General features: G+C 39.5%; 1 protein-coding gene across 1 annotated transcript; it reads left to right on the forward strand.

The window, feature by feature from the left end:
- The first annotated feature begins 11,106 nt into the window (after window positions 1–11,106).
- Window positions 11,107–23,451, forward strand: mapk13 (mitogen-activated protein kinase 13). Its single transcript, XM_083974930.1, has 12 exons — window positions 11,107–11,324; window positions 13,701–13,830; window positions 13,988–14,046; window positions 15,254–15,359; window positions 15,698–15,727; window positions 17,385–17,432; window positions 17,652–17,766; window positions 18,400–18,471; window positions 18,993–19,072; window positions 19,841–19,919; window positions 22,566–22,739; window positions 23,049–23,451. Exons 1-12 carry the CDS (start codon window positions 11,212–11,214, stop codon window positions 23,132–23,134), a joined length of 1,092 nt encoding a protein of 363 aa, XP_083831056.1. The 5' UTR covers window positions 11,107–11,211; the 3' UTR covers window positions 23,135–23,451.
- Window positions 23,452–24,788: the final 1,337 nt, after the last annotated feature.

Genomic DNA, 24,788 nt, shown 5'->3' on the forward strand with positions numbered 1-24,788 from the left:
AAATGGTTTGATAGGTTTGATATTTAATCTATACCGTATATATTTTATGTATGGTCATGTAATAAATGTGCACAATATATGTTAGATTTACATATGCCTCCAGCTTGTACATGCCATGGTAGCCTATTCATCACTGTGGCATAAACAGTACAGAGCAGTTTCTGACTGGATGATGATTTCAAGCTGATGTAATTCCTCCACTAGAACCTAATCCAACTCATTTGTGTTTGGTTTCTCAAAGACTCTAAAATTTGGCATTTCACTGACATTTACCCAGACAGAGCAGCACCGGGCCGCTTGAAGCAGCTGACAGAAACTATTTTTGGAAGTGACCTCAGAAAATTGACAAAAATGCAAATAAATAGAGAAGAGCAAAGAGATTTATGATCGATATTGGCAACAGCAGACCGACAACAGATGTCTGTCAAATTTGATTCCTTGATTACACACATATATTAGCCAGCAACTTTGTAAAGTCTTACACAAAATAATGTATAGTATGCAGATTAACTGTAGGGTGCATCAATAAATCAGAGGGACAATGTGGCTGCCAGGATAGGACTCAAAGCATTGGTCAAAGTGAATAACAAGGTGAGGGAAAATTTTGGCTCATTTGGTTTATTTTACAGTGAGACTGTTAAACTGACTCCAGCCATTAGAGAATAACCCATTTAAATGTAACTTTATAGGATGGAGCCTCTCGTAAACCACATGCATGAGGTTTATAACATGACACAGGGCTTTTATGAAATATATCTGATGTTTATAGACTTTTAAATGACTGCATCTGCACTGTGATGTGCTGTGGCTCATCTGTCAGAGCAGTGAGGTGTTGGGTTCGAGTCTCACATGAGGCCTGGTCTGCAGGACTCCAGCCTCAGCACACTGATCCCTAAATATGGACATAACCTGATGATCTGAGTGTCAGAGATAGACCATACGGAGGGCATTCGAGTTTTGCATTTCCTCTGGTTAAAGTGTGTATATACACAAATATAAGATGATGTTTTTGATGTTGATGAGTCAAACTTGTGGCTTGAGGCTAACACTGAACACACTGCACATTACTGTATGTTTTAGCCATGCCTGGTCAAAGTAGTCAGCAGCACTGTCCTGACTCAAACATATCTGTAAAATGAACTAGAAGACACATCTCCCCAAAATCTAAAATGACACACAGCAAGTTTTAATACTCTCAGATACAATCTCACTTATGATGGCAACATTTTTTTTTAATCTCTGTTTGAAATGATAGCAAATTAGAAACAGTAGAAATACACTGTTCACATCACAGAGTAGTCGAGCAGTAATGTGTACATGCAGGTATTTGATTGGCCACTGCAGAGCACCCCCACTGTGTCTCTGCACTGGCTCCATTCAAATTAATGGGGAGACTGCAGGTTTTAGACTCTGATTTAAGATAAGGGAAAAAAACTCTTTAATGTTGAAAAAAAGCAAAGAATATTAAGAAAAAACGGCAGAGGCATGCAAAATATAATATAGAGCAGTACAATAATGACAAGTACATAGTAAAAATACAATTCAATCAAACAAATATATTAAAAATGTGTTATTACATTTTATTAATTTGCCATTTATTTTTAAAACATCATATTCAGATTTTTTTTTTTTTTTCATTTTTACCAAATTACTCATATGTAAATACATTGAATTCCCTTAGAAATATATGTAGCTATCTTTAGGTGTATATTTTATCATTTATATTGAAAAACAATAATATTCTGAATCCAGATAATGTTTCACAGTCAGTGTCCATGATCAACACAAACATCAATTTAATGTAATTCCACGAGCCACTTAACCAACAAGTATGACTCGAATGTCAATGCAAAGCTGTTTTATTTAACAAGTTCAAAAGTTACAGTGTAGTCAGAGTGAGGGAGAGGAGGATGGGTCCCATTCAGTGGAAGGAACTCCTGAGGATGTGATTCCTGGACATGCTGTAAACACTGATCTGCTCAGACAAATGACTGTGAGACCTCCTCTGTCCGTAGGGCTCCGGCGGTCTGTAGACGTCGGCCTTTTTCTCCAGCTCCTCCACCTCCTCCAGCTCCTTCAGTTCCTCCACCTCATCCTGCCACTCTGTTAAGCTCAGTCTAGACTTCAGCTTCTCCTGCGACAGGTGCAGGGCCACGGGGGATTTTGCTGAGCTGAGGGGGGAGTCACACTGTTGAACCCAGTTGTTAATCAGAGGTTTCCTCCTGCCCTGCCGCTGGAGCATCTTCACAAAGGTCTGGTGCTTCAGGCTGAACTTGCACAGTCTTTGCTGCGCTTTTTTCACCTGACTTATGGTGTATTGGAGACTCATGGTAGACTCCTCCTCCTCCTCTAGTATTATGACTTGTTCCCACTCCACTGTGTCCTCCTGCAGGTCATTGGTTTCTTGCAAGGCCTCTTCCCTCCTCTTCTCCTCCTCTCTCATTTTGGCCCCCTGCTTCCTCTTCTTCTCCCCTCTCTTTTTGGCCTCCTGTTTCCTCTTCTCCCACATCAGCCTTTTTAGCTTTCCTATATATTTCTCCTCCTTGTCTTCCTCGCTCTCTTCTAGAGCTACTCTTCCCCTTCTCTCTGTCTCCATTTTTCCCAGCTCTTCAAACATTTGTTTTCGTCTCTCTTCAGGAGCCAACTTGCGAATGCTGTTCGCAAGCTCTGTTTCAGCGAGGAGGTCAGGGAGTGGTCTCGCCATTTTGTTTTAGTTCCCCCAGTGCAGCTCCATCTCTGTGTGTGTGTGTTTGTGTGTGTGTGTGTATTGTAGAGATGTTTGGCCAAATGATCCCAGTGAGAAGAGTGGAGGAACCGTCACAGTTCCATCAGTTATGACATAGATTCTCAATCACTTCTAGAATGATCTTCAATGATCTTCAATATTCAGCCACTGTAAAAGCATCTTTAAAAGTTCCCCACTGACTTAGTATCAAATGGCCAAAAAAAGTAGAGATATTCTGACTCTCAGTCACCTCTAAAAACTCTGGTTCCACTGCATGTTTTTTCTTTTAACATTTCACAACTCTCCCAGTCTTTAGTTTCCATGTCCCAACATCTTTTGAATTGTACTGTTGCCATAAAATTGGAAATGTTCAAATTATTTTCAAAAAACAATGAAATATTTTGGTTTCAATTTCATATGTGTCTTTGTGCTATCTTCAAGTTAATATCAGCTTTAAATCATCACGTCCCAACTTTTTGTTTTGTATTGTAGTTTCTTGCTGCAATAACCTCTCACAGGAGTTGAACTCAGTGTTTAATCATGCATTGACATGGAATATATCCATTATATCCATTAAATAACTGTTAATATTTGTTGTTTGTCTTACACATCCTACATCTACACCTACACATTGTACATCCTACACAACTTAGCAAAAGAATATTACAACTTTTACTTGAGCCAATAAGACTGTTAATCCATTACCACAAGAAACACTTTTCTTGAGATGAAATCATTTAATATAATAATTGTCCACAGCCATACTCTCACCTTCATTGAAAAGATGTATCAACTGAAGTACATGAAGTAGGTGTGTCAGATAATTAAAAGCACATAAAACACTTTGATTTCTAGAGATTAGAGCCACAAAAACTGAAAGAGGAAATAAACAACCAGTTTATTTGGGCAGAAAGTGCAAGAATATTCCTAGCAGTGTTTACAGTGACCATTGTTGTTCTTTTTCATAAAGTATAATATTAGCTATTTCTTTATCATGTGAAATCAGATGGGACCCGAATGAACAACACCCCACAATAACTCACAAATGCTTTTCTCTTTTGCCCCTCCCTTCCCTCTCCTCCTTCCTCTTCTGCTGCTGAGCTGCAGCTGCTGCTCAGCCAGTGGCTTTTAAACTCGGGGTTGTGACACGCTGAGTCACAGCAGGAGATCAGGGAGACAAAACTAATTAAGAGGACAAGCAACAGCAAAGACACAACACTGCATGCGTCATTTATGGGTTTTTTCAAGTCGTCAAGGCCAATAAGCCTCAGATAGCCAGGGAACAGATCTGTCACTGGCTTTGAGCAAATGCCATGAAAGGAGGAAAAGGAGTGTATATGATCATCTATCAGATGCAAATGGAGGTAACAGATTTAAGATATTTAAGAAAAAAAAGTCAAGAGCAGCCAAACAATCGACCCTCAAATACAAGCTGCTTCCACACTTATTGCAGGAGCCAGTTATTTGACTAAAATTAAAATTTTATGCTGATGGAAATTGCTGATGCTCTGATGTTCAGACAGATTCTTGTCTTTATTTTACTGTGGTCACATTTATGTATCAACTTCATTGAGCTGTAATGTTAATGAGTATTTCTCTTCACTGATGAATGTCTCTGCAGACTGCAGGAAAGAGCAGTGATGAGGTCAAACTTGATGCCTACAGGAGTCTCATGAATCCCTTTGCTCATTTATTCACTAATGTATTTTATTTAAAATATGCAGCCACTGGGATTTACTGGGACTGTCATATGGTAGTCAACATCATTATTAATGGTATACGTTCCTGTCAACCTCCTTTTTACTCTCTGTGTTTTTGTAAGATCGGTGCCGCCCCGGTGTCCCAGCTCTCATCTCTGCTCACCGCAACACAAACGCGCCCCGTAACCAGTAATCTCTTGTTTATGGCAGATTAAACTACACAAATATACACATGACATCGTATATGATATATTACGTTATCCACCGCTCTACTGATTGATTCCTTGCCAGCTTTGTTGTAAACAAATGCATGGCCGAGAGGAGGGTTAGCAAAACAGTAGAAAAGCGACCGGATTTGCATAATTAACCGAAGTCAATACTATAGTGTAGGTGTTGGGTGCAGGAACATTAAAATCCAAACCAGTGACTTAACCGACCTAATTAACTACGGTAACTGAATAAAATTTAAGGTAGGCTACGACCAAATAAATTAAAGTTGGACTTAAAGGAGGCCAAAAAAAGAGAGAGGGAAGTTATCTTGGATCCTCCAATCTTAAACAGGTCCCACTCAGGTGGAGTCAGTGATGTAGGCTAATCAGGAAGTACCTGGGGAAAAGAAATATGTAGGGAACAGAAACAGGCCAAACAAACTAAGGTCATACAGCCCAAGGTCATCACAATACTATACTGTATATAATCACAATAGTTATCTCAATACACTTTCCATATATAGCAGGTCTAGACTGTACTCTTTATTATGTTTATTTCAAGGACCTAACTATCCCGATCATGAGCAAGAACTCAACAACAATGGAAAAGAAAGTGAGAGAGAGAGAGAAGATCACTGGTTTGTAGTTGATTCTCAGCTCTTACAGTTCACCCCCTGATGGTGAGTAAAGTGTGTGTGTAGTAATGTAATGTAATAATGAAAAGGTGTGATAATGTGAGAGTCGACACATCACATTGTACTGATCATATTCAGTGAGAAGCTGAACGTGACATTTGAGTTTGCCATTTTGATTAAAACAAATCTGCTTCAAAGCCTGTGGGGGTTGTAAACTGTAATTCCCACATGGGTTGTGTTCTGTTTACTAAATCATCATGTTGATGTTCGCCATTATGTGGATTTGCTAACGAAAATTATTTATTTATTGAATGAATATTAAAACAGAACCATGTCTTTTTTTTGTTGTTGTAGCAATAGCCCCCTCTGCAGCCACAAGAGGTGATTACAGGAGCGGGAGCTTTACATTTTTAGGGCTCTGAATCTGAATTGTTTAATGTGCTGGAAGCACTTTTGTTTAGAACAACAACAAAAATCTGGATCTTATTACAAACCAGAAATCACACTGTCCAGTCATGTCACATTTGACAAAAACATCTGTACCTACAGCAGACAAAGTCAAACTTGTGGTTTGAAGCTAAAAGTGAACACGCTCCACATTATGTTTTAGCCATGCCTGGTCCAACAGTCCACAGCACTGTCCTGACTGAAACATCAGTCTATATCTGTATAATGAAAGTTTTAATACTCTCAGACACAATCTCACTTATGATGGCAACATTTTTATCTCTGTTTGAAACAATAGCAAATTAGAAACACTGTTCACATAGTCGAACGGTAATGTGCACATGCAAGTATTTGATTGGCCACTGCAGAGCACCCCCACTGTGTCTCTGCACTGACTCCATTCAAACTAATGAGGAGACTGCAGGTTTTAGACTCTGATTTAGGATAAGAAAAAACAACTCTTTAATGTGGAAAAAAAGAGAAAAAAAAGATGAGAAACATAGAACACAGAAATATAATGAATGTCCTTATATCAAGAGCAAATGATTCGAAGTAAATAGCAAAATCTGTATATGTGCATATACTTATATGCTATGACATGTTGCAATCATTTACTTTATGCAATATCATCAAACGTACATATAAAAAAAATTCTCTATGCGAACATATGTTTTTCTTGCAAAAAGCAGTTGAAATTCGTCTTTGACATGCTCACAGATATGCATAGAATAAAACACAGTTTAGATAGGGCGTTGTTTAGCTCAGTTAGTAGAGCAGCCGCCCCATGTGTTGAGGCTACAGTCCGCACTGCAGGCGGCCCGAATCCCGCATCCCTTTCCTGCATGTCATCCCCCCCCTCTCTGCCTCCCCATTTTCTGTATCTCTCTATGTGCTTTCCATTAAAGGTGAAAAAGCCCCAAAAATATACTTTAAAAAAAACACAGAATAATTACAGTACAGTATATACAATACAGAATGAGGACATTAAATGAGTTTGTCATTCATTTTTAAAACATGTTGTCTATTCCAATTCTGTATGTTTATATGTACATTTACCAATATTCTCAAAAAGATTTTAAGGCTGTCATCACAAAACTGTTGTAAAAAGTTTTGCAAGCACATTTTATATTGTATATATGTTAAGATCGTATCTTGAAAAATACAAAAAAAAGTGACTCCATATCTATAGGTGTCGGACTTGAGCCTTAGCTGTAATTAGCAAATAACCTTTGACCCCTCCTATGACCCTTTTAGTATTTCAGAACTTTTCCAGTCTTTAGTTGAGGTAATACAGTTGCATAATGTTGCTTTAAATGTCACATCACTTAGTGCACCATGACTAACAGAGCACTGTACTGCAGCGTTGCTAATGCAACAGAAATGAAACTGAAAAGACTGTGAAGTCTGACATTGAGCACTGAGTTCTGTTCTTTTACAGCCTCAAAAGTGTCAAGCAGTGCGAGGCATCATCAGGAATGAAAAAAGGGAAAGTGGTGGGGAAGCAGAAATATGGTTTTATGGTACCGGAGAAAAAAACTGAATGTATCATGTTGTGTTAAAATGATACAGAACACCATTACCATCTCATCCTCTCTCTCCCACTCAGTGTTCACATTTAGTACAGAGTCACATCAGTCAGGCTGGCATCAGTGGAGCTCTGATTCCCCATGCTGCCCTCTGTTCATCAGCATCCTGCAGAAGAGCCTGCAGCATGATGAGTCTGCATCAGTGAGGTGGGACACAAACAAGGTCATGGGAACTATTTCCTTATTTCTTCACATGTTGTAATACTAGTATGGCAGTTTTTTTTATCCTGTTTATACATTTTAAAGTAGTTAAAATGTCAAACATTTTTTTACCCTAAGGCTTATTTTCTTTGGTAAACTTTATAACTACATACTATTAAGCATTAGATAAGACAAACTGTTATGACCATCTCATGTTAATCAGTACTGTCATGACTCAGTCTCCAGAGTCCATAAAAAAGGGAAACCCCCATAGTACAGATAACAGAAAATGTTTTTAAACCACATTTGAAAGAAAAAAAAACAAATTACATGTGATGATTAGGAAGTATGAAAAGCATCACCTCATCAGCAAACAGGAAGTGAGGTCGGCCACAAGGAGACCACACCTCCAAGAGGCTCCTCTGTGGCATGATAATTTGCAAACATAATATCAGACATTTTAACTCATTGCTCTAATGTCAAATCTCTTAGATGGTATCTTAAACACAGTAAGGACATGAATAATATTGCTTAAAATTAGCTCTATGGTTGGCTGTGTGTTCCAAAAAAGGAAGTGTTGCTCCACTGCGGTCCACCTCATATACTTGTGGTGTATGGGAAGTTACAGTCTATTTACTAGTTTTAAAAGAATCTAGAAACTGAACATTCACTTGAGATTATTCCGTCAAACCAGTTGTCTGTGTTGAGTCTTTCTGCACATGGATGGTTCTGTTCTCCTCCTCGAGGCTGCTCTACTTTACTAATCACTTGTCTAAACAGAGACTTGTTTAGTTTACATCCTGAAACTCCAGTGGGTGGATGGTTGAGTGGGTGGGATGTTTTCTCTCCACATCAGAGGACAGGATGGAGAGTGATTTTTTAAAAAGCCAGAAAGTGAGTCGCTGGCCAACCAAAGGCTGAGTCATTGGTATTGATCCATTACCCTTTCAACCTACACAGATATATTATCGTCATTTTGTGCCATCCAGTGGTTAAGACCTAACTTACTGCTCACATAAAAACAGTGACCTCATACCCCATTTTTTCCACTTTCAATGTTGTCAAAGGAGGGAGCTGCAGTGACTCAATTCCCAAACAAACCCTGAATATGCTTTCACCAACTGAATAAAACAACTTAAAGGGATAGTTCAACATTAGACATTAGGAGTAGGTTCGTTACCTTTAATTGTCAGTGCAAGCTATTTTTAGAACGGCGGAGCAGAGCCAAATGCAGAGACTGCATTCCGAACTGTCCCCGACGGGAACGCGCATCAGCGGTTTTGCATGAATTTACCTCTAAAACAACTCTGTCTCATAACGTTCCGTTATTATCTCGCGTGGTAAATGTGCAGGTCACAACTTGTCCACAAGAGCGTTTTGGAGTCGTTGGATTGTGTATTAGATGAGTTGGAAATCAAGAAATCCCAATAGTTTCCGTAGCGGAGCTCTTAGCAGCTTGCCTGTGCATATTCTCATTTGCCCAGGTCATATCTCAAAGGAGTTTAAATCGAAAGCAACTGTCCAGTTGCTTTCGACCGTCAATCGTCACCGACAATTAAAAGTAACGAACCTATTCTAAAACTATAGGGATTATGGCAATGGGCCAATTTGCCAAAATGTTGAACTATCCCTTTAACATTCAACTGACATGAGCCAAATAGAAGACACACAGAAAACATATTTGCATTTATTCTCGTAGTCTAACAAATGGCAAGGTATCTCAGGAGGAGCTATTTCTATTCTGCTAACGTCAGAATTAACAGCAGGAAAGACTAGAGGAGGCATTCAGCATCATCAGCTTTATAACCTTTTACTGGGTTCTGGCAATGTTGGTCCCCTATAGAGATAATTGTAACTCAACATTAATGATGTGCAGAGTCATGGTGAGTCTTACCTCCACGTTGTCTTATTTTCTCCTCCTTCTCCTTTGCTGCACTTTCTGCTTTGAGCAGCTGATAATTTCATCAATTCTTGACTCATTGTATTTCTGCAACCCAAATGAAGACATAGACCACAGTAGATGCTGTATAATAGCTACTGTGCATGCTTTGGTTACATGCATCACATCTTGAGAGTGTCCATCATGTTATCAGTGACTGACAGGGTTGCAGTAGAGTAGACCTATTTCTGTAATTTTCTTGATAGTGTTGTTTGTGTAACAATTATTAATAAAAAAAAAAGAAATACTGGTATATTCTGTTGCATCAGAAAAGAAAAGCATCACTAGTCTATTGTTTGAAGCACTCATACTAAAACTGTTCTAAAAACACATTTCTTATGGTTGTCGGGTTGTGTTTTGCAGTATGGACACATGTAAGAATTGAGTCCACATGAAGTTATCACACAACTTTATCTACAACTCTGCAGAAGTTCAATGGAAAGGCTCTGACCTGCAGGTGTTGAGCTGTTTACTACCAGTCTTTTATCATGGGAGCAGCACCTGGATATGATGACACAGGTTTCAGCGTTGCTTTTCTGGCTTGTCAGGCTTTAACGTACATGTACCGTTACATAACTGTTAAATACTGTAGGCCTACAGCAATGACAATACACCATTTAAAAACTTTTAATGTCTTTCATCACATCCCAACACCACAACAACATCCATGTGCAATAAATTATTATTAGAGGAAGAAAGACAAAGAAGGATTCATGTAGGCCTATGTGGATTATTGATCCTTTTTAGATGAAATACATATTTTTCCAAAGTTAAATCTCCTGGCTTGGGTTTCTGTCCATGCCTGTGAGTGTGAGTGTCCTGCTGTGGGCTGCCATGATTCATAAACGTCTGGTAATGTACAGTAATTATTCATGACAAGTAACACCTACTGTGTGTGGGTGGGAGCAAATCGAGTCATATTGACATGTTTGAGCACGCAGGCTGTCTGATTATTCTCTCTATGGGATTGCATGGTCTCTACGGTGTTTACACCATTAGTTATTTTCCGATCGGGTGATTCTTCTCATGATGTAGGCTAATGGTTTTTTCTCCTTCTTCTTTTATGTAAACTGAAGCTCAGTTAAAAAGTCTTCCATTTTTTTTTACATGTTATACGATGATAATAGATGAACCGTAGTTTACTGGCAGTGACAATAACACTGCTTCTATGTAAAGACCACGAGAGGCACACAGGAACTGTAGTGGATTTACCTTCAGAATAAAGTTCACTTCCAGTAATATTAAAGTTAGGCCTACAGAGCTTCTTGAAAATGTACATTTGTAAAGTTCAAATGAAAAAAGAAAGACGTGACAGTTTATTTTTAAACAAGAGAAACAAGAGAAAAGGAAAAACCTAAAGTATAGGCTACATTTAGCTAATGGATGGTTGTTGACAGGTTATTGTTTTCACTTTTTAACACCACACTTGCATGTACGCTACATACAAGTGTATGGGCTACATGAAGCAAAAACCAACAAATACGTTTTGATGTCAGAGGAGAAAGAGAGAGAGAGACTTGCAAATAAAATGAATACTCATTACTCATTATCATTGGCAAAAATAGACAAGGAAACAAATGTCTTTATTCTTGTGACAGCCTACTTTATTATATTATATTATGTTAAAAATGTATAGGCTAAAAAATCTGCTAGCTACTCCTACGCAGTTCGTGACTCACGGATATTATTTTGAAAACCCGTAGCGGAAGTGAAGTGCGAGGCATCGTCTCACTCTTGAGCAGTGTTTTGCTTTTAGCTTCCAAAGAAGTGACAGGTTCGCGGGAGGAGGGAGGAGAAGTTTCTTGTAGCTTCACCTTCTCCTCTTCATCATGGAGGCTCGGTCGTGTTTCTCACGGGAGGAAATCAACAGCACGGTGTGGGAAGTCATGGAGAAATACACGCGGCTCAAGCAGATAGGCACCGGGGCTTACGGCGCTGTGTGGTGAGTGATTTACACTGGATTGTACTGTCTTTAGTGTGTGTGCGTGTGTTTGTGTATAATGTGTACGTGTGTGTCGTCGTAGCTCGGACCGGACCGTGTGTCAGCACTCACCGACGATAAGATGCACCGGCTCCGAGCAGCTCGCCGTGGGCCCGGGTTATATCCTGTGCACCACCTACACACACACACATACACGCATAAACGCACCAACTGTCAACACCGGTGGCACAGGAGCAACCTATGTAATAACACATCACATCCGACGCTTTATAACACACCTGAACTGCACGCGCCATGTGTTAACGTGAGCACCACGCACGCACCGCACAACGTGCACCTGTAAACCACCTATATGTCTACCTACCTGCACACACAGAGCAGGTAATTAGGTTTCTTTTAGCGTGACAGTTTTAAAGATGGCCACTTTGCTCTTTCATCTCAACATGCAGTCACATGTAGGGGGTAATCTGACATAAGCTTGGAGTAGGACTCACAAACACATTATGTTCATAATTTAATTCCTTGACAAAAGAAGACACCTTAAAAGCTGAAGTACATCTCAAATCTTAAATGAAAAGGAGCAGAATTATAGCCTACATAATCAGCTCCTCTTTCACAAGGCATTCATTAACAACAACCAAAAGATTCAATAAAGTTAAAAGTAGAATAGCTGCAGGCCAAGGCAGCTGCTGACATCCCTCTGTCAGCTCCTCCTGATGTCATTGTATTTCCTCTGATTGTAATATTTAATATATAACATTGTAGGCATTTTATTGTCTTACATTTATCTACACGTGTTTTGATGCGTGGTGTGTAGAGCCATGAAGGAAACACAACTCTCTGTGGGAACATGTTGCTGCTGTGACATTCACATTCATTTGTAAGCACACTGAGTGAGTCTGAGCAGATGGCACACCCATCAGCACTCAGTGCTTTGGATTTCCAGGTGTCATGTGGTTTATGCAGATCACTACAGAAATAGCTAAATTCAATCAATATGGGATAAAGTGTGTAACTGTCCTTCCTTACTTGTGTCTGAAGTTGTCATACACTGCAACACCTTAGCTACTATTTTTGTTCAAATGTACTGTGACCTACTGTATGACCCACAGATAGCTGTGATTTTAGAAATGAGATTTCATATTCCGCCCGAGCAGAGATCCACCAACCTGAGGAACCATCAGCTCACTACCATCTTAAAAAGTCAAAAAATGTCACATTTCTTTCATTCATTTGTAAATTTTGTTTATTTTATGTATAACAAAGTGTATCAACCTTAAAAGCCAAATATGTGTGTTTAGGATATGATTGCTTTAATTTCATTGCTGTGGTCAACAACACAGCCTACACTTAAATCTACCTTAATCTGAAAATACATTTTAGGATTTAATTCTGTACACTGTGCATACATTACATGTAGATGAACTGTAAATAATATTTGATTATTGTGAAAGTCCAATGGGAAGTTAAAGGATGAGATCAGCTGAACATTCATGATTTAATCTTATTCAGAAAAATAGTCACTGTGTTATGGCAGGTTGTTTGTGTTTTTTTTTTTATCCCTTTCCCCGTAAAAGTTGAAATGGTTTAACATCCATCACGGTGGACTCCTGTCGTCAGAGCTGCAGACATTGGACCTTCTGAGTGTGGTTACCGGGGTTTTAAGCATTATTGTTTTGGGAGTTATGGTCTGTTGAAGCTTTAAATGTGTGCCTATTAAAAGAATGGCTGGGATCGAGCCACCATTATCTGTAATTTCGCCAGATTGCACGTCTTCCAAAAAGCTTCTTTCGTGAGAAATCACACACTGGGGAAGAGAAAGGAAATAATCAACAGAAACATATTCACCAGTTTCATTGCTACTGTAGGCTACTGTGTATGAGATGAGCTGTATTTATTTTAGATCTTTGTCTGGCGTACGTGCACAAATTACTGTAATATCCTACATTAGTGCATCTGTGTTGTCCACAGCGCTAGTTTGCACAAACGATGTGTGTAATGTGTGTTGGTGGATGTGGCTCCAAAATAGCCCAACAGGCCTCTCCTCCTACGATCCGGTGCCCTGCAGATCACTGCAAACATGCACGTCGCCAGCTGCCAAACATTCACATGTTGATACTTAATAATCCACAGACACCCCCCCCCCACCCCCCCACTCAGTTAGAGAGTGAGCACATCACTCTGAGAACGTCTTTGCTGCTGCATGTCATTTTAATGCACAGCTTCTTAGTGAGAGTGAAACCTGAAAATAGATCGGCCTCTGTCACTTGCCACTGCTCGCTCACTTCAAAAGAGGGGGAATCATTGTGAAACTAGATGACACACGTAGACCCAGCCTGCACAGCTATTGACTCGTCATTCCATTATGCACCACAGCTCAGCGATAAATGAGAAGAATACAGACAAAGTGGCCATCAAGAAGCTCCACAGGCCTTTCCAGTCAGAGATCTTTGCTAAGAGGGCCTACAGAGAGCTCCGGCTGCTCAAACACATGAAGCATGAAAATGTGAGTAGACTAATGCTGACATATTCCCTACTACCCTGCTTCCCATGTGTTTTTTGTCCTCTTTAAAGTGTAATTATATTGCATTTTAGATATATTAATGTGGCATTGTACTTTCTTGCCCCCATGTCTGTGTTGGTCTGACTTTCATTCCAACCAGGTGATAGGACTCCTTGATGTGTTTACACCTGCCTCAAGCCTCAGTGACTTCCAAGACTTGTGAGTATCTAGCAAAGTCCTCAGGCAGAGGCGGACAACGCCTATCTGGTGATCTGCAGGTTTAGTATTCACCTAACAGCAATGCCTGTGGGTCCTGGACTGCAGAATGATTTCTGGGAATGAGGGATTGTTTTCTGTTGTGGGGGGGTGGCGATTAAACAAGAGATACGTCTCCAGGGTGATGGGATGAAAGCTGACCTGACCACTGTCATTAAACAGGAAGGGGCCTTACCTAAACTGCTGTGAAAAATAACACTGTATAGCATTTAGAATTATCATTGTAGCATTAAAATATCACTGGATTACAGCCCCAGGGGTGAAGACTTTCTGCTGAAGAGTGTCAAATCGAATAAGGATGAATCACTGGATACAGAGACCAAAATCTGTCAGTCTCAAGAACGAAAGGTGAAGAAACTCTAAGGCTGGCTATAAAGTGGACACTATTCATATCTCACATGAGATTTAACACTATAATCTACTGAACACTCTTACCAGCCCAGTCGGTTATTAGGACAAACAATCTAGCAAAATAACGACCCTTGAATCAAACCTGAAATTGCCCAGAGTGATCCAGCCAAAGATCATGAAACAGCAGACGTTGTGTCATGTTCTCACTGAGGATCACTCAAAAATCTTATCTGAATGGTCTCTTTCTACTCTTCGGCAACTGTAAGCTCGTTTGTTAATTTTGATTTATGTAAAATATATTAGATGACAGCACTTCAGTTACTTTTAATATCTTCTTTTGTTGCCACACAGACGTTTCGTCAGTGGCTTCGGGCAAACAAAGTTAACAGCGACACTTTGGCATTTATCAGTAATTAGGAGATGTTTTTCCATATTAAAAAACGAATCTATGTGTGTGAATGATACTTGTAGATATGTTTTTTTCAGTTGGGTGATTATTTATTCTTCTAAGTTTAATATTGCTAATACGATGTATACATGCTAACTTTGGCATTGGAGTACCACATAAAGAAAAAAAATACTGAAACAGTTTACATAAAAGTGTACAGGCAGCCAAAGCTCCTTAATAAAAGTATGAAAAGACGTGGATTACAGCATTAACAGGGTGTAGTAGTAACAGCCTCTCTTTGTGCTTAGCTGTGATCTTGACTGAATAAATTTGTTATATCATGCTCGGCCTGTTGCTAATCATTTTACTGTGTTCTTACGCTGCCCCTCTCTGACCTCGCTCCTTTCCCAGCTACCTGGTGATGCCTTACATGTTTACTGACCTGTCGAAGGTGCGAGGTAACCTCTCAGAAGACAAAGTCCAGTTTCTGGTCTACCAGATGCTCTGTGGACTCAGGGTGAGCTCGAGTTCTTCTCAACATGGTCATCATATACTATACATAATGAAAGGTGCAATGTATATAATCATAGAAAAAGTTGTTTAATAAAAGTAAGGAAGCACAGATCAATGCACTTTGTTAAAATATAATAGATAGCTTGGTGTATGCCCTGTCCTTTTAAAGTCTTTTAGGTGTAACTAAACTAACTATTTAACTCCACTGCTGTTACAGCGCACAGTGCAAACAGGCAAACATTAATAAAACCAGCCATATTAAAAATACATAAACCAATTAACCATAGCATAAATATTGGATATTGATGCAATATAAATGCCTCTGTCTCTCTGTTTCTGTAGTACATTCACAAGGCTGGGATCATCCACAGGGTGAGTACAAGCCAGTTTGTCATTTTGGAGCCTAGGGAAAGAAAAATAGCTTCAACCTGAACTGTTTTTTTGGACCTTCTGAAGAAATTGTAACGTGTTGAGTTCATTATTCTGACTCACATAGTAGACGTGCTCTTCCCCCTGTTCAACCGAAGGACAAGATTGATTTAATTTCGCCATTGTTAACGAGTCAGAATAAGCTCTGCCCCAACAGGTAGGATGAGTTCACTCTGATGTCTGAGTGCGTGTTTTGAGATGTCAGGCCACACCCAGAGGCCCGGCACCGGCTGCCAAGACCTGTGGGTGTGTGAGGCAAAAGTGGAGTTAGATCAATACAACATACTCAAAGATCAGATACATACTAACTTGTAAGATGAAGGCCTTATTACAGACTCATGGAGCCAAATCACATGAAGAGTAAAACTAATATGAAGAATCAAAAATCATTTTGTAGGTGATCTACTACTACTATTTATCACTATACTTAAAGGGATAGTTCAACATTTTGGCAAATTTGCACATTCACCACACTATGAAATAATCTTGTGTAATTATGTAACATTACGACACAGTAAGAAAATACTCGAAACTATTTGCGTTTTTGAAGTCACTCCGCCCAGCAGACATGTCTGGAATATAGTTCAGGCTACGCATTTGCCTCGAAAACAACTCTGTCTCGTAATGTTACATTATTATTTCATAGCGTGGTGGTGAATGTACAGGTCACAACTTCTCCACAAGAGCTTTTGGAGTTGTTGGATTGTGTATTTGATGAGTTAGATGAGGGACAGGGGACCTGTACCGTTCACCTCCATTGTGTTTGCTGAGCAGCTCTCATCTCTGCCCCGTGGATCTCAAAACAACATGCACCGATAATTAAAGGTAATGAACCTACTCCAGTGACTATAGGGATTATGTCAATAGGCAAATTTTCCAAAATGTTGAACTATAAATCAATCTATCAAGTAGGACATTACACCCCTCCCTCCTTGATGTTGTGGGTGTGGTCCAGTTTGAGAGACAGGGTCCTGTCACCATGTGCCTAACCTACAGCCCCATTTGAGTGTATTTAACACCAAACATATCCCACCTACCATCAGAAAACAAACGTTCACCTCCACAATAGTGCACGCTCCCCCACCCACCTGCCCCACGTACCAATTTATGTCATCGTCCTTCATTTTCATCTGTATGAGTTGTGCTCAATATTAATTAAGTTGCCTGTGTGTGTGGTGCTGTGATATTAAATAATTGTTTTTGTTGTTTTGTTTAAACTGCAAAAAGCTCATTCATGCACACTGTGACTCAGTCCTCTGTTAAAGTGTTACCCTGCCATTACTGCAGTGATTCCTGTGGCAGTGAAGGTGTTATCAGCAGTCACCAACACTTATCACACATTATGTGATTGTGACTGTTTATTTTATGAATGACTCTGCAGAAATGACACAGTCAGACTTATGGTCAGTTTATACATGAGTCACTGACTCCCTTTTTAAAGTGCCCACAGTGTTTATGCATTGAGAAGAACAGCTGCAGGAACCACGGGAGCTGAGGCTCTTCTCTGCTCCCAGTTGTGATGCTGCTACGGTACAACCACTGTAATTTTCTGTAATTCACTGTGTGAAGACACCATCACTCAATTTATTTTCTTCTACAGGATCTAAAGCCTGGAAACTTGGCAGTGAACCAAGACTGTGAACTGAAGGTTTGTACTTCAAAGCATGTTCAAAAACATGACCACACTGTGATGTGTGACAGAGCTGCTGCAAATAACAGCGGAGATGCAGATGCAGATTCTATTATAAAAGTAGCAATTACAGATGTTTCTGTTTTCAAACAACACCTTATTAAAGGATATATTAGCTATATACTCATTCTGTTGACATCATGGTCCTGATAGTGATCATTTTTGTCTCCGATATAGATCCTGGACTTCGGTCTGGCTCGCAGTACAGACGCCGAGATGACGGGCTACGTGGTGACCCGTTGGTACCGGGCGCCTGAGGTCATTCTGAACTGGATGCACTACACCCAGACTGGCAAGACAATCGTAGCTGTTACATATTCTTACTGTACCCGCGTCCTTTCTGTCATCTCGACTGCTCTCGGTTCACCTGTCGCTGCTGTAACTGTTTGCTGTTTGTCACTTACAGGGAAATATTTCTATTAGCTGTGTTTTGTGTGGTTACTTTACGGGTCAGCAGTTTTTTTTATTATAATCCTGTTGCTTGGTGCATGAAACCCCACTTGAAGTTGCATGTGTGTCATTCTGACAGCAAATCTTTTTTTCCTTTAATCTGTTGGATGTTGACACAGATGGGTCTGACAGCAGCCTCATGGTGCTGAGGCTGAGTGACAGAGCTGACTCACTTTCCCAGGATTTATGTTTCGCGATCGTTTTTTTTATTGTTATTTTGTAAACAATTTCTAGAGGATGGCGTGTAGCAAAGAAAGCCCTTCACCCTTTATAGGATTATATTACCCACCAAATATTTCCAATATAAACAGCACAATAGATTCTGCTTCCTGTTGAGAATGGGAACTTTGCTCTGGCGCATAAATGCCACCTTCCTCATTTCTATTCCACTGAGCTAAATGTAAATTCTTTTGAACAGTGATGTGTTTTCTTTTTGGATTCTCACTGATATGTTTTTTTTTCCTGTTTATTCTAGTGGACATCTGGTCTGTGGGCTGTATCATGGCAGAAATGATCAATGGGAAGACGCTTTTCAAAGGAAAAGACTGTATCCTTTCATCAGCTGTTGAAGCCAAGCCTGTGTAAATCTAACTAATGACAAAGCTTTGAATGTACAGAAATAGATAAATACGATGTGATTCCATGTTTTAATAGCTTCTTATCAAATCAGTGTAATGATAAATGAGATTGAAAGTCGCTTGATTAAACAGTGACAGTTTTATTTAACCATAAATCTGGTGCAAAATGGAACACAAAAGGCAGTTACAGTATATTACATGCAGTAGATCTCCCCAGGCAGCGTCCACCGCTGCTTTTACTTGGCTATTACATTCTTTTTGCTGCATGTTTTATATTTTCTTTTTATGCTCTTTTTCTGCACCTAATGCAGTTTTTATGATTTATAGCAGCGGCTAACAAATAAAGCTGCCACTGTTTCATCAAACAGCTGTTTTATGGAGCTGCTTGGAAACCTGATTTTCCGACTGCGTCTCTGTGGACTCACACACAAGTATGAATCCACTAGAAGATCCATCAGGTTATGAAATCCTTGACTTTTAATACCACCAGACATGGACCAGCTGACTCAGATCATGAAAGTGACAGGAGTCCCTGGACCAGAGTTCATACAGAAGCTGGACAGTCCAGAGGTAGGACATGTCACCGAGTGTGTGCTGTTAGTCATAAATACACATTTTGCATGTAATGAAAGAAACTACAGTTGGGATTTGAAATCCCTGATCTGAATGGTGTTTTGGGGCCTATAGGGTTTATAACACACACATCAACAGCCACAATATAACATTATTATTATTGTGTACATTGCATACAACAATAACAATGACAAAGATTTTGTTACTCAGAAGCTTTACTGGTAGTTGGAGTAAGACTCTAAAATGTGTCCTGAGGGTGGCACTACAGGAAAAGTTAGGTCATCAACAAAAACATACAGGAGGAGGTGTGTGAAATCTAATGAGATTTTTTTTTTTTTTTTATCCATCATGCACCACCAGTAAGAGATTATAATACCACCAAGCTTCAACAACCATCATCCATCTGCATATTACCGGTAGTAGCTCATGAGTTGCTCTGTGTGAGCGTCTGTTGATTTCTGCACATAAAAATTTCAGGATATATTTTTATCTCTGCAAGAACAGTGCCTCTGATGTTCTTCTTGCTCAAGCATTATAATAACCCCGTTTTTATACAATTTTTCATCAGCTTTATATAACTAATAACAATGCACACTCCGTTTCTGAGCAGCTGAAGGACACTGAAAATTATTCAAGTGCATATTTTTCAGAGGTTTGATACTAATATGTCTGTAAATTGGGGTTATGATGTTGTTATTGGAGAGATTAAAAATAAGCTGTTGTTCTGATTCGCATTTCAGTTTGTTTTTTTGTCTCTAAAAATAGGCCAAGAATTATGTGAAGGCTCTTCCACTTTATCCCAGAAAGGACTTCTCCACATTGTTCACCAGAGCCAGTGCACAGGGTGAGTACTCCTGTTCCTGGTCCAGGCTGACACACATTTTCATTTTTTCAGTTTATCACATAAATAATCAGACACTGCATAATTGCAGTTTTCTACTATAGAGTCCACTGTGCTGCTGGCCCAACAAAACAGTTCAGGGTCAGTTCACTGTGGTGTTACAGTGGCAGCAGCACTTTCATTTCCTTATCATGTCCTTTTTGTTCCTTTGTGTCTCTGAATATTATGACTCCATAACGACTCCCCCCACTCCTACGTGATAAAAGATTTCCCGCTCACTGTTCTGAGCAAATAGTGTGAGGTCGGTCAAGATGAGGAGAAATCTCTACATGATACATTTTATGTCTCTGGCAGCAGCAAAACTGCTTCTTTATTCTGTCTCTTGGGACCTGTTTAGTTATGGCTACTGGTAACTGGTAAGGCACAATGTTTTCTCTGTTTTTATTTACTTTAATAATGTCAGACTGCAGGTCATGTCCAGGATCTGATTCTCACCTCTAGTAGTTTTCAGGTGACTCAGCACTAATGACTTGTTTCCTAATAGATGACCACCTAGCTACCTAACTAACAGCAGGTAGATAACTAAAATGATACAATGAAAATCTCAGTAGACCAAATAGTTTGTTATTGATTGTAGAAAGAAAAAGACTGCAGTGACAGTGATTCACGTCCTGATTAAAGATGTAGCTCCTGAGGGGGAATCGTCTCATAAGTACCTCGGTGTCCTCATGGATAACGGGCTGGGCTGGAAAGAGAACACCAGCGTCATCTTTGAAAAGGTCCAGTCCACCAGTCCTGGGTGTTTTTTCAGGGGTGGGTGTGTGGAGTTTAAGCTCAGAGAAAAGAAGGAAGATCAATAGATTAATAAAGAAGGCAGGATCTATTATTGGCTTTAGCCCAGCAGTGATTGTGAAAAATAGAACAGATAGGAAGCTCATGAGGGCCATCCAGTGAACAACAGTGAACCGCGGAGCTCTTTCAGTAACAGGCTTGTTATGGCTATGTGTTCCTCAGACAGGTTCAGAAAGTCTTTTGTACCTGCTGCAGTGAAGTTTTTTAATGAACATTGTCGCTGGGTGCCTTTGTTGTTGATAACAATGTTGATCTGCTGATGTTGTTTACTAGATGGCTGTACTGAGGATTGTGGTAATGCTAGTGTAGCAAGTGAAGAGAGAGACACAAAATGATGACGTCACACGTCAACAGGTATTTGTGACCTGGGTTACACTAGTATCCATTAATTTGTTGTTATTGATGCTACAAGCAACCACTTAAACTAATAACGTCTCATTGATGGTTACTGGGGCTGTGTTCTGACAAAACTCTGGCGATAGGATACGTATCCCAAAGTGTGGTGAAAATATGATATACTAAGCAAGGTGAAAATATGATATACTGGGATACTCTAAGCAAGGTGATAATTTCCTTTTTTTCCACGTGTCTACCCTTTATAGTATGAAAAAGACACAATGTTGTATGCAAAGACAGATACAGTTAATTTTTATGCATTCAGAATCAGGACAGTTGGACATGCATTTGTTTTGTAACAAATGCAAATGTAAATGCTTTTCGTGCCATATGAACAGAGGAGTTGTCATCTTCACTAGTCAGTAAAAAAAACCTCAAATAGTGTTTACAGGATGGATACATGGAAACATTTAGAAATTAAGTTTGTAATTAAAGCAGAAGTGAGTGATCCGGTCGTTTTCGCTAATGCTGCGTTCCAGGCAGGCTTTTGAAATCATAAATTACAGCTTCAAGTCACAACTTACGACTTTGTAGCGTTCCAGGCAACCCACTCGTGTTTTTCCGACCTGTTTTACCGGTGAAAGTCACTATAACGGCCACTCGTAACTTCCGACCCGTGAAATCGTACCAGTACGTCTTTTTGTACAGTCTATGTACCAGATCGAACTGGTACGACTTCACAGGTCGGAAAAAAACGAGTTTCCTTGAACGCACCATAACAGTCCTCGTCCCTACGTCGCCACATTCACGGCGTCCCTTGGCTGCACACACAGCCCTGCATGCCATTCTCTCTCCTCATTGGATAAAAACTGTAGGATACGATAAATGTTTTCTCCTCGACTCAGAGCAGAGCAGAGGGACTGAGAGACCCGTGATTCAGACCAAACACTCTATGTAAGTGATTGCTGTCGGAAGATATAACTATTTAAGACTTATATTAACACAAATATATCACTTACTTCTGCTTTAATATAATACATAGTTGTTACAGAACATATTTTTCATGCAGTCTGAACAGAGGAATTAACATCACTCAGAGGTTCAAGCACAAAAAGAATTCACTGTCACCATGTAATCTATTGATAAAATATGAATACAGCTCTTTGATACAGTATCACATCCTAAAACATTGTTTTTTTTGTATTTTTGTGTATCAATATTTTCTTACATTCCTACTTTTATTGTTACGCTTCTATGCTGTCCACCTATCTTGCCTGTGAGATGTCTCTGTTCTCTGCTGTCGTCTGTCCTATATTAATGATGTTCAGTTTCCGCCCGAGGGGTTATAAATATTTCATATTGCATTGCATCCTAAGGTTGCTGCAGCCGCCGAATGTTCAATATCACATTCACTGACATCTAAAGTTTATTGCATTCCTCCGTACCACTGATTATTTGCAGGTATCGACCTGCTGGAGAAGATGCTGGTCCTCGATGGGGACGAGAGGCCCACAGCAGAACTGGCTCTGGAGCACCCGTACTTCGACAGTCTGAGGGACGCGGATGACTTCCGTGAGCCTGAGATGTATGATGACAGCCATGACAACGCCACATTGTCCCTAGAAGAGTGGAAGCGTAAGAAAAAAAGAACTTGATATAACCACTATGCAGATGAGAGTGGTGTTCATATTTATTGGAATTTGTATTTGTATTTTTGTCTGTGGCTTTGTATGAGAGTGATGGAACAAAAACAGTCTCACAGTCATAGACATTTTCTTTTTACTATGTTGACTAATTTACAAGTGCACATCCACTTTGTTGCTGGGCCTCTGTTAATGTAGTGATGAATAATTAACGTAAATGCACCTTGCTGTACATCTTTACATTATTGTAAACATGCTGCACATGCAGAAAACAAACGGTTTCCCCTCTCTCTGCCCACAGGGTTGTGTTTTAAAGAGGTGAAAGACTTTGTGCCGTTCCCCCGGCGGGACTCCAAGAGGAAAAACACCCTGACTATGTCTCAGTGACCTGATGAATGTTGTGCCCCAACCAACCACAGAATACAGCCAATGGTGCCCTTGTATACTCTAACCATGGATCCACTCTGTTTCTTCAAGCCTGGAGATGTTTAGATTTTGAGTCAGTGTTCAGATGAGTGATCATTTTAAAACTTTAACCATTTATTTTTTTTTGTCATGTGCAATTATTTCCTAAATGTAGTTTGCTATGTGTTAAACATTCCTTGTCAGTGAGTTTGTCTTGCAAATTTATTGTGACCAGATGTCACAGGGTTAACTGTAAGATTTACTGTAATATTGTTTTCCAATTAAACAATAAGACAAGATATGTATGAAGTGTTTTTTTTGTTTTTTTTTGCATTATCATCTTGATAAGGTTAATTAGCAGGAAAACCCCTGACCAGTAGGGGACCAAAAGATCAGCAGTAACAATGCAACTATGCGATATGGTGCCTAATGGACTGTGTGGCCATGAGTGTGTGGTGCTGAAAGCAACAAGTCCTTTTAATTTATGTGTCTGCTTTTAGCACTTGTTCCACAGTACAGTAATGTCATCCATGCTGTATATCAATTTCGCCCTTGCACACAAATGTATTCCCAACCCTCTGTGTGTCTTTCTAGTAGCATTGTATAGGTATTATTATGATATATTCATTGCATCATCCATTTGAATGGAGACCCTGCACATGCTTTTGCTACACATGACACTGATTATAACCGTGAAAAATAATTTTAAATATGCCGCTGGTTCTTCTCTCTTTTTTCCCCCTCAGCAGTGGAGTGTTTGTGCATATGAAGTTCGAACAGAATAAACATGAGCATGCAGCATCCATGTGTGCACACATGTCTTGTGTGGCCTACATGGGGATGACAGGACAGGACAGGTGTCAGGTTTCCAGAGTACAGCCTCGGAGAAAACCGTCCACATACCGTTAACAGCCCCGTGTTGAAACTACATATTTAGAAAGCATAAAGCTGTTAATAAGATCAATACAGACTGATCTGCCACTGACCCTGTTAAATAGCTTGCGCGCGAAAATCATGGCCTGGTGACGTAAGAGGGCGGGCTAAAGTTGTATCAACCGCTGTTATCAAGGTAGCCCACAGGCGTCACGTCAAGACGGAAGTGAGGCGGTCTGTCATCAAAATAAAACGATACACAAGCATAAATGATACCACAACAACTCACTTTCCCCACTTTTTAATTACGGATCCAGTTTTAAAGGCAGTGAATTTTTCTAAAGAAATTTCTACCGGATATCCGATTGAAAGAGTGCTGAGCGCCGTGCACAATGTAAGGTGGTAAAGAGAAGGGAAAACATCTACAGACATTCAGACAAGATGGGTAGAAATCATACATTTTATGAGTAGTAAAATATATATATATATATATATATATATATATATATATATATATATATATATATATATATATATATATATATATATATATATATATATATATATATATATATATAGTTTTTTTTTTTTTTTTTTTTTTTCCCCAAGAATGTGTAACCTGAAAACAAATGGTGTAGGAGAGGACACAGCCCTCAGATACTATGTTGCTAATGCAACTTAGGTGGGTAAATAGATACGTCTTAGTAATTATTGCAATGAAACGTTATGAAAGCACATGTTTGGAAGAAAAGTTACAATTAAT

Source organism: Trachurus trachurus (genome assembly GCF_905171665.1).
Source record: "Trachurus trachurus genome assembly, chromosome: 7".
Taxonomy (NCBI): domain Eukaryota; kingdom Metazoa; phylum Chordata; class Actinopteri; order Carangiformes; family Carangidae; genus Trachurus; species Trachurus trachurus.